Here is a 10,171-nt window from a genome sequence, read left to right on the forward strand (position 1 = left end):
CTCTCTTTCTTCTCTTTCCCTCCACTCCCTGGTCACACCTTTACACTTATTTTCTGCCTGGAAATTCTGTTGAGGGGCTTTCTCAAATGTTACCTTCCCTTGCCCTCCACCTCCCATGTAAAACTAAACTTCCAACCCCCTATCTCCCTAACAAACTTTCTACTTATTTTGTTAACTATCATCCCCAATGTTCCAGGAATGCAGGAATTTATCTGTTTCCTTCACTGCTGTATCATCAAGGTCTAAAAGAGCGCAAGTTAGGTAGCAGAGAGTTCAGTAAACATTTGTCAATGAAGAGTCATTCACTTGACAGGCACTTGCTGGGTACCTGGTCCGGGCCGGGTTTGTTAAGGCAAGTAAGACACTGGCAAAGCTTTTAATGCACCCGATGGAGAAATGCAACACAAAACTGTGCACTGCAGGACCGCAAACTTAAAGCCACGGGCAGGTCACAGACACGCCCAAAGCTCAGAGGAAGAGGCCTCGGCTTTGCCTTTCTGGGGCCGGTCCAGCTTCCCACGGAGCAGTTCTCCACGGACGGATCCCGGAGGGTCTCCTCTAGACCCCCGAGAGGAGCGGAGCGCACTCGCCCTCCCCAGGCCTGAGAGGTTGCTAGTCCAGAGCCGCAACTTCCGGGCTCTTCACTCCAGATACACGATTTAATGAAACAAATTTAAAAGCCTCTGCTCTTCAGCCACCGCCCCTTCCTCTCTGCCCCGCGGTGCATTCCCCCACGGCGGCCCGGAGCTGAACCCCGCTCGGACCTGCCTGCACGGACCCACTAGCACGCCCGACTTCCGCGGCCCAGACCTGTTCCCGGCGTCCCGTTCGGCTCCACTCTGCGCCTGTGCGAGCAAACCCACGTGGGTTCGGGAGAGGTTGGCCGCGCGGCGGAGGCTGAACACGCCCCCCGCGTGAGGCTGGCTTCTGATTGGCTGCCTGTCGCTGGCCTGGCCCGGTTGGAGCCGCCTGCGGCTGCGCCTCTAAAGGCGCTGCCAGTCGAGTCTTGTGCTACTGCTTCCTGCTCTTGGCCGCCTCGCTCACTCCCTGGAATCCTTGCAACCCCGCCGGCATGTCTCAGGTATAGCTTGTGCCTAGCCTGGCTGCCAAGGTGCGGCGGGGCTAGAAACTGGGGGGGGGGGGGGGGGTACTATCCCGTAAGCAGAACTCCGCAGAGTCTTTCCCGTCCCGGCCCCGCTGTGCCTCCTGGACCCGTGCCCCGCTCTCTTTGCACAGAGCTTTATGAGCGGAACTTTCCAGGTTTGGACTTAGGTACCCACCGGTAACTGCTGGAAAGTTGCCCGTGGGGTGGACTCCGCGGTGAGGCAGGAACAAGAGTTGGAGAAGAGGGTCCTAGGGAGAAAGATGGCAGGTAGAGGGTTGCATGGATTGAAGGAGCAAGGGGACCGAGTTCCCCATCCGGAAGGTCAGGGCAAGAGTAGGGAAGCCATGCAGAATGGGAAAGCAAGGAAGTGGTTGTTAACAGTTTAGAGGTCAGGGGACTCAGGGGCCGAGTGTCCAACGTACGAGAAGGGGAGAGGTGACCCAGAGGCCTTTCCCTCCTTGGAATGTAGCCTCTTTTCTGAGACCGAGCTGTGTGGAATGACCTCTGACTCATCACCTCTCTCCAATTGGAACACCAGAAGAGAGGTTGGCGCTGGACGCCTGGTCCCCGGGGGGGAGGGGTCCAATGGCCTCTGGCCAGCCGCACTCAAAACTGTACCCATCTCAGCTGTTTCAAACACGCTGTGCTAGTCCTATCCACATGTCCAGGCTTTACTGGGACCCCGGCCTGGCCCAGGGGTGGTCAGGCAGTTGGCCACGCTGCTTTTTCAATGAAGTGAATGCCTACTGCAGGCACTCCTAACTTTCCTCCTTCACCACTGTGTTTCTAGCACCTGATAGTGAGAGCATCCAGTACATAGTTGTCCATCGAATGAGTGAACCAATGTGCTTCCCTTCCTTGTTTTGCTGAATCTTTCTGGCTTCCCTCTTGGGGAGATGAGAAGACACACTGCTTTTCCTCAGGGGCATCTCAGGAGTGCTGCCTTTTCAACCTGTCTCTCCCCATTACTGAGCTCTATTTAGGCCTTTCCTCTCCCCCACGTTTAGGCTGAGTTTGACAAAGCTGCTGAGGATGTTAAGCACCTCAAGACCAAGCCAGCAGATGATGAGATGTTGTTCATCTACGGCCACTACAAACAAGCAACTGTGGGTGACATAAACACAGGTATGCTGAGATGAGCTTGGGAAGGCCCCGCATCAAAGCAGGCTCAGCAGCCTTGATGGGTGCTGGAGCTCTTCTAATCTGTGGGAACTGCACTCTCAAAACCGCCCGAAGCCCTACTCTTCACGTGGGACATGGTAATAGTTCATGGGGCTCCCCCCGCTCCTCACGAAGATCACGTTCCTGAATGGGACTCACAGACCCTGCACTGTTCTCGGTGGCTCAGGTCGCGGAATTCAAACCCGAGTTTGGGGAGGACTTTGCGGGGTATCACCAGCATTTTCCATCTACTTGGGAAGAAGCAAAGACCCCAGCTTGGAAGAGACTTGGTCTCAACTCAGTAGTAGCTTTGTTGAACCACACTGCTTCAGTAGCATGCCTCCCCAGACAGTCAGGACGGAAGTCAGAGCACTTGGCAGCCTGATATCGGGAGCAGAGAAGCAGCTGGCTTCCTGTGGCAGGTCAGAAGCCGTTTTGCTGACCACAGCCCTGATGACCATTTCTCGCCTATCAAAAAATCTTGGTACAGATTTTGAGGCCATAGTCTAGACTACCATAGTCTGAAGACAGCCTTTCCCCCCTTGGACGGTTTTTATTCTGCCCCTAAGTCCCTGAAACCCAGCTGTATACTGAGGCAACAGCACGATTCACTCTATGCAAGGGCTCAGAGGCGGTGGCCATGGCAGCCCAGAAGGAGGTCACCCCCTTGTCTGTTCAGGAGGGTGGCATGGCCCCCAGTTCCACTGCAGTTGGGGTGGAGGGTGGAGCAAGTCGGTGGCTGCCAGCCATCTGGAAGCAGGAGATGGTGCCCAGAGCTAAGGATCATGAGCAGCACCAAATCAAAGTTCACAGGAAGGGCTTAGCTGAGAGAGGTCTAGGGGCAAAGATGAGTTTTATGCTAGGTTTATAAATTCTCTATCCTCCCAGGGAGGAGGGAGAGAGATGAAGTGGGGGTGGCCGGAGGGGCTGAGATGCTTTTCTGCCAGACAGGATTTTCACAGACACTGGCCTCTGCCCTTCTTTTGCAGGAGCATACAAAGACTGGCTTGAGTAACTCTCACTTCCTGACAGTGGAGGCTTCGGCGCCTTCTAGGGCGGCACCGTCCAGATACAGTCACCACTAGCCACGTGTGGCCATCTAAATTGAAATTAGAAAGAGTTAAAAAAAAAAAATCCAAAGCTCAGTCCTCAGTCGCACAAGTCACCTATCAGGTGCCACAAGAGGCAGGTGGCCCTGAGTTAGTGCAAATGTATGTCTCCATCTGCACAGAAAGGGCTGTTGGAGTGCGCTTGCTCTCCTAGATGATGACTCTGCAGGTGCACCTCCTGGTACCCCTGGGAATACCTCCCTGAAAGCACCTGCGGAGACTTGATGTTTCTCAGACACAGTGGTCCCAGCGGTGGGCACTGCCACTGCTCCTTTTGCCTTTGCTCTCGGCATGGCAGTAAAATAGGTCAGCGGGGAGGTGGCGAGGGTGTTTCCCAGGTGCAGCTGAGGACAGGCCTGGGAGCATAAAATCATGGTATAACTTTAAGGATGCTTTGCCTTCGGGGGGAACAACTGCCCACAAATCATCAAGAATTAGACTAACAATTTGGTAGAAAAATGGGGCAAGGATATGAACAGACTGTTCACAGGAAAAGACTCCCAGAAAACTGATAGCAATAATAGCATGAAGGAGAAGAACTGGGTGGCTGAGAGCAGGGGTGGGAGGGAAACTTTATAGTAGCCCTCTTTATAGCATTATATAGCTTATATAGCAAGCCATATAAATGGATGTAGTACGTGTTTAAAAAAAAATGTTTTTAAGTATGCCTTTTAAAAGAAATCTTGGAGGGGCACCTGGGTGGCTCAGTCAGTTGGGTGTCCGACTTCAGCTCAGGTCATGATCTCACAGTTCGTGAGTTCGAGCCCTGCGTCGGGCTCTGTGCTGACAGCTCACAGCCTGGAGCCTGCTTCACATTCTGTGTCTCCCTCTCTCTCTGCCCCTTCCCTGCTCATGCTGTGTCTCTCTCTGTCTCAAAAATAAATAAACATTAAAAAAAAATTTTTTTTTAAATAAAAAGAAAAAAGAAATCTTGGAGTTGTTTAACTTTTAAAACAAAGACCATCTAGTAATGAAAAGTTTTCTTACTATTTTCTTTAGATCATAAGTTTGGGTTTCTGTACATCTGGGTTTCTAAAGACAGAACCCACTATGCTAGACCCATTTAACTCCATAACAGAGCCTGGAAGGAACAGATGAAGTGAAAGATGGCTTTCAGGGCAAGAACATCGATAATGTTCTCCGTTAGAACTTGAAGCAGATCCGGGGCACCTGGGTGGCTCAGCCGGTTGAGGGTTGGACTTCGGTTCAGGTTGTGATCTCACGGTTCATGAGTTCAAGCCCCGCATCAGGTTGCCGTCTGCTCTCAGCACAGAGCCTGCTTTAGATCCTCTGCCCCCGCCCCTCTCTGCCCCTCCCCCACGCATGCACATGCACTCTTTCAAAAATAAAACATTTTTTAAAAAAAGGCTTGAAGCGGATCTAATGTCCTTTCTTCCCTTGTTTCAGAACGGCCTGGACTGTTGGATCTCAAAGGCAAGGCCAAGTGGGATGCCTGGAATCAGCTGAAAGGTGATTGTTCTCATCAGTTTCCCCGGCTTGTGAAGCCCAGTAATGAAACACTCTTCATTATGAAGTGTTAGGGGTGAAGAGAGAAAACAAAGTGGATGAGGCCCATGCTAGAAACCGGCCTAACCTAGCCAGAATGGAAAAAAACTGGGCCACCTACTTTTTCTCCTAATACCATGTATGGTTCCTCCAAGAGCCCATCTCTGCGCAATGGCATCATCGGGAGAGGAGGGGCTGGGGCTTACTGAGAAAAGGCTGGGAGGTAATTAGTTGGCCTGGGTTTTCCGTATATTCCTGCACCTTCCTCTCCCCGACAAGGCCGGGTAGTGACCCCCTACCCAAGCAGCCTTCCCCAGCTCCCTTCCAGCCAGAAAGGCACATAAAAGAAAGGAATGAGCTAACGCATGGCAGGCTGCTGGCACATCGTAGGCCCCTGAATGGAGCTATTATATGCTAAGCAACGGCAGCCAAGAAGGAGCCCGGCTCCGACTTAATCACGTGCCACCTGCAGCAGCAGGACCCACAAGTTGGCAGTGAAGTGCCTGCCAGCTTTTGTGTTCTTGCTAGCTCGTTTCTGAATAAGCCCTCTGTCTTCCTGCAAATGGAAAACCCTTGAATTCAAAAAGGGCCAGAATACAATAAATACACTCCTAGGATTTGCAAGGAACTGGGACAGGAATGCCCGTCTGACTGCCCGTTGTCACTGGGCTTTTCTATCCCAGTGTCCGTGTACTCTCCAATGCTTCAGAAAGCACTCGGATTCCCGGCGTATCTCCCCTTCGCCACAGAACCCAGGAAACTGGGTGTTACTACTAAGGGGTACGGCCAGTGCCCTTTGGACCGCAGCACGAAGGCAAAACTTTGCCTCCTTCCACTCCATGAGCCAGCTGCTTTCACTCAGAGTTCATGAAACTTTACTCACAACTTCCCTCTGGGGAGAAGAGGGCATCTGGCTTTGCTTTTTCATGGCCACATCTGGCAGATAAGAGCCCGGCAGAGGGCTACTTGATAGGCCAAAGCCAACCATGAGAGGAAGCAGGACAACTAAAGTCACTACAGCTCCCCGTGTTAGTTAGGCTTTCCTGCCTGTCCGGAGTGTCCAGCCTCTCTCCCCAGGCTCAGGTTGACTGCTCATTCCAGCAGTGGGGGACTCACATGGCCGGCAGGCCAATGACAAGCCTCAGGACAGCTGTATACACGTTATGGGTTCAGGGCTCTGTGGAGCATTCACCGTGGGCCAGGCTCCTTAGGTATTTCAGGCCAAGCCTGTGAGGTGCAGGTAGTGGAATCCCCACTTTACAAGGGAAACTGAGCCTCAGAGCATTAAAACTGGGGGCTGTCTAGGGCTCCAGTCTGCTGCTTTTCTACCGTGCTGCCTCTCTGACCAATAACCCTGTTGACTCCTTCCAGGGACTTCCAAGGAAGATGCCATGAAAGCTTACATCAACAAAGTAGAAGAGCTAAAGAAAAAATATGGAATATAAGGAACTGGATTTGGCTGCCGGCAATGCATTTCATCTAAACTGATAACAATGCCTTGTTTTTCTAATGCTGTGGATGACGTGAAATGATGAAAATAGCCCATTAACCTAGATCCTGAAGACTCTACAGGATACGGCCCTAACAGAGTAGGGGCTGAAATGGTTACTGACATGCTCTGAGTAGTTTTTATCTGTAGATCAATTAAAAGTGCATTTGTTACTTTAAGTCTTTGGTAATCTGAGTTCTTGAAATCACTTCCTCCGTTCTAATGGCTCTTCCTCACTTCCTTTTTCTAAAGATTTTGTCTGGAAGCGTTGGAGCTCATCCTCCCCTCTGCTAGGGTGCGAGGTAGGGGACCCACCTAGTCTAAGCCTGAAGTGCACACACCTCTGATGGGGAGGAAAAGAATTAGAGAAATAGCTTTTCCTAACTCCTTGTTCCTCCCCATTCCAGCCACATCAGTTGCATGCGCTGGCTGAGACTCCAGGCCACAGGGACTGCCAGTCCTGTGCTGGGGACATTGCTGGCCTCAAGCTCTGAGGAAAGCAGGGTTGACAAATATTTAAGGTTCGTCTGAGGTCCATCCAGTCTGTGGTTCCAGAGCAAATGAACAAGGCCAGAGGCCCCTGTCAGGAATGAACTGTATACCTGCCACGGGGCATCCGCAGAGCCCCAGGCTCACAGGCAGCTGGGCAGGCATAACCGAGTCGGGTGGTGTGGGTGCTTAGCAGGGAAAAAAGGAGATCAGGACCCTGGAGGCCAGGGGTTAAGGTTACAGAGAAGAAAGGCTGGAGCTCGACCCTGGCAGGTGTAGGTTGCTGAAAAGAAAAAAAGAGACAGCTGGCAGGCCCTCCTCACCACATGTTCTACTCCACTCATTTCCACGGTCTTGCAAGGAAGGTTGCGGTTTTCCCATCATGCAGCTGTGGCTGCGGAGGCTAAATTCAAGGAGAAGCTCCTTGAGGCCAAGCAGCTCTCCGTTCCCTCCAAAGCCTGTGCCCTGGTCTTAGACATGGTTCAGCCAGAAGAACAGGAGTTACAGTGACTTGCCCAAGGTCACTCCGCTGGTGAATAATCTGAGAGCCAGCATTCACGTGCACGTCTCCCTGGCTCAGGTGCCCGTACCACACAAGGTGGCCCCCCAGGCATGACCCGTGCTGGAACGGCAGGGAGGGCAACTGTCTGATATGGCTGGAGTATGGCACACCTTCGATGGAAAATGGGACTAGAGAGTGAGAAGCCTTGATAATGAAGTTGAAAAGTACAAAATTTGACCGTCATCAAATGTGATAGGCAGCTGCTGGGAAGGAGATGTGGTCAGAGGTGTTCCGTGAACCTGACTACATCAGTGGGTTTTGAGAATGGTGACCGTCCGGTTCCAGCCCAGCCTGCGCATGGAAAACTAGGCCCAGAAGCTCAGGGGTAGGCAGGAACCTGCTCCCCATGGGGTCAAAGTCCCAAAGCCTAGCCATGCAACTGGAGCGAAGTGACTTCCTGAGTAGCGATGCCATTTAGGTGGAAGTCTCCCCTGGGCGCTAATGTGACTGAGGGCATGTGGGGCAGGAGGCCCACAGATCTGTTCTCCTCCCACCTGGTTGCCCTGCACCAGCCTGGTGGGGCCAGCCACCAAGGCTGCAGAACTCCCAGGCTTCCATGATCCCTGAGGGAGGCGGTAGGGAGCCATAGCCACACTCCTATTATTATCTGGATTATCTGCTTTGATCAGTTTTTGGCTGCTTCTGGTGTAAACCAAAGGAAAAACCACCCTGAATGGAGCCCAGGGCGTGGTTCTTGTCCACACAGACCTGGCTCCGGGCTCAGGCCCAGCACGCCTACCGCGAGGGTGGGGGTCCGCGTGAGATGAAATTGTGTGAGAAACTCCTGCCACAGAGCGGGTCCCCGGTGTGTGGCACTTCATCCAGAAGTTTTGTCCCGCCAGTTTGAAAACCACTCTTGTCCCTGGGAAAGTCCCTCGCAATCAACGTCTGTCAGAGTCAAGGACCTAGCCCAGAAGCAAAAGGCCCGTCCGCCCACAACTGGCACAGCCTCCATTCACTGGCTGTCAGTTGTGAGAACCCGCAGGGCCAGCCTCCCACTCAGGTTGGTGAATTTAATCTTGCTTTGAAGTGGGCACCACACCTCAATGCTCTGTAATCGGGAGTACTGGACCCATTATTGAGATGAGGGAATTAAGGCCCAGGTGACGTGAATGGATCCAAACCCAGGAGTCTCCAGGAAGGCCCTGCTTGTCCCCTTCTGTCACATTCTCTCTCGTGGCCACCGGCTGCCCCTCAGACCTGCATCTCCACTGTCGCTCAGAGGACAAGGGTGACACTTGCCTCACTGGGCTAGCAGAAGGTGCTAGGAAACACCCCACCTGTGCCAGTCTTCCTGCGGAGTGGCTCAGGGAGGCAGGTCACATCTCCCAGGACGGAGCAGGGCCCCAGTGAAACATACTTTTTTAAGCATCTCAGGTGATTCTGAAGCTCTGCGAGGTTTGGGGAGCCCTGAAGCACCCCCATCCCCACCCAGCCCCCACCCCCCCCCCCCCACATACACTATAGAGTAGTGGTACTGATTTCTAACAAAGTAGCAAGTTGTGGTGTTCTAAGAACACATCACCAGTGGGCTCAGGGGTCATGCCTGCTCCAATGGCTTCTGCAGAAGTCCATATACAGCCCAGGGAGGATTCACAGGGTGTCATTTGGGAACAAACGAGGAGGGCAGAGGAGCAGGGCAGGGCACCCAGTCCTCCCCTCTCCTCGGTGAGGCACCCACAGCTCCCCTGAGGTACTTCTTACCTCCAATCTGCCCCTGGCGACAGACTTACCCGTGACTCCCACTGCCATCTCTCAGGTGCCGGATCACGAATCTTCTTGGAGCCACATTTTCTTCATCTATAAAATGGGCTGATAGAATGGGTAAAGAACCTCACAATGCCTGGCAGACACAACTTCCTAGCAGCCCGGAGGCCTTTCCTAATGCACATCCTCACCCTTGATACTTCCTTCCCCATTATCCAGACAGGTCCTGGCCTAGAGCCACAGAAGGCTGTTCCCCACCTTGGCCAGGCTCCATTAAGTGGGAAGTTACTGCAAATGCAAGTGAGTGTAGGTTGTCTCAGGATGTTCTCCCTACACAAGAGTAATTCCAAAAGCCAAAAGTCTGGGAACCAGTGTCAAAGATCAATAAGGGACTTGCTCTGCCACTATATGCCTCAGTTCCTTCATCAATAAAATGAGGCTGAGCAGAAGGGCATTGTCCAGAATAAACAGGAAGGAAAGCCATAGGAGGGGAAAGAGAAGGCACCGGAAATGCCTGCCTTGATGTGAGTCAGGCTGGGAAGTTGTGAGGGGGTGGTTTAAGTAGCCAGATGATTAAAGGTGTTTAAAATTAAATTACAGGTGTTTGGAGTTGAGGACAGGGCAGGAAGAATAACCAGCAGAGGCAGGCTTTAGCAGAGCTCTGCCTTTGGGGCCTGGGTCAAGGCAAGACAACGCCTCTGCCCTTGGCAGCTCCCAAGGAAGAGATCAGAATGTTTCCTCTCTTATTTATTTGTGTGATTCTGCATGACTTCTCTTTTGAAAGAACAAGGGGTAGCTAAGAACAGACCAGAAAATAAGCAAAGCTCCCTCAGGAGTCTAGAGTTTAAAGACAGCTCAGGTGCCATCTTCGCCTCGAAAGATCTGTAAACCACAAACTGCAGGGCAACAGAGGTGCCCTGGGATGCCCTCTCTGCCTTCATCCAGAGAATCCGCCCCCTGCTTTGCAACACCACCCCCACCACTGCCCCGCCTTGGATACAACTCAACCCTTGGAAGACCAGGAATTGATCAACTGACAGCTT

At 52.5% G+C, this 10,171-nt stretch overlaps 2 protein-coding genes across 10 annotated transcripts in view; one reads left to right on the forward strand and one right to left on the reverse strand.

The window, feature by feature from the left end:
* CUNH2orf76 (chromosome unknown C2orf76 homolog) overlaps positions 1–9,554 on the reverse strand; it is a 71,608-nt gene extending 62,054 nt beyond the window's left edge. Inside the window, exons 1-2 of one of the 9 annotated variants that reach the window (XM_053909592.1) lie at positions 9,387–9,554; positions 9,126–9,233 (exon numbers count right to left, since the gene is read on the reverse strand). In XM_053909592.1, coding sequence (XP_053765567.1) covers positions 9,126–9,173 — 48 coding nt within the window. In that variant the 5' untranslated portion in view covers positions 9,174–9,233; positions 9,387–9,554. Of the gene's footprint in view, positions 1–764; positions 909–9,125; positions 9,234–9,386 lie in introns of those variants that run through there. The other 8 variants (XM_053909584.1, XM_053909607.1, XM_053909588.1 and 5 more) reach the window with 8 other exon arrangements.
* DBI (diazepam binding inhibitor, acyl-CoA binding protein) lies at positions 951–6,549 on the forward strand. The gene is made up of 4 exons (XM_019469349.2): positions 951–1,081; positions 2,113–2,230; positions 4,783–4,845; positions 6,253–6,549. Exons 1-4 carry the CDS (start codon positions 1,073–1,075, stop codon positions 6,324–6,326), a joined length of 264 nt encoding a protein of 87 aa, XP_019324894.1. The 5' UTR covers positions 951–1,072; the 3' UTR covers positions 6,327–6,549.
* Positions 9,555–10,171: the final 617 nt, after the last annotated feature.

The sequence above is a fragment of the Panthera pardus genome, unplaced genomic scaffold, assembly GCF_024362965.1.
Source record: "Panthera pardus isolate Hobbes unplaced genomic scaffold, ASM2436296v1 HiC_scaffold_10, whole genome shotgun sequence".
NCBI lineage: Eukaryota > Metazoa > Chordata > Mammalia > Carnivora > Felidae > Panthera > Panthera pardus.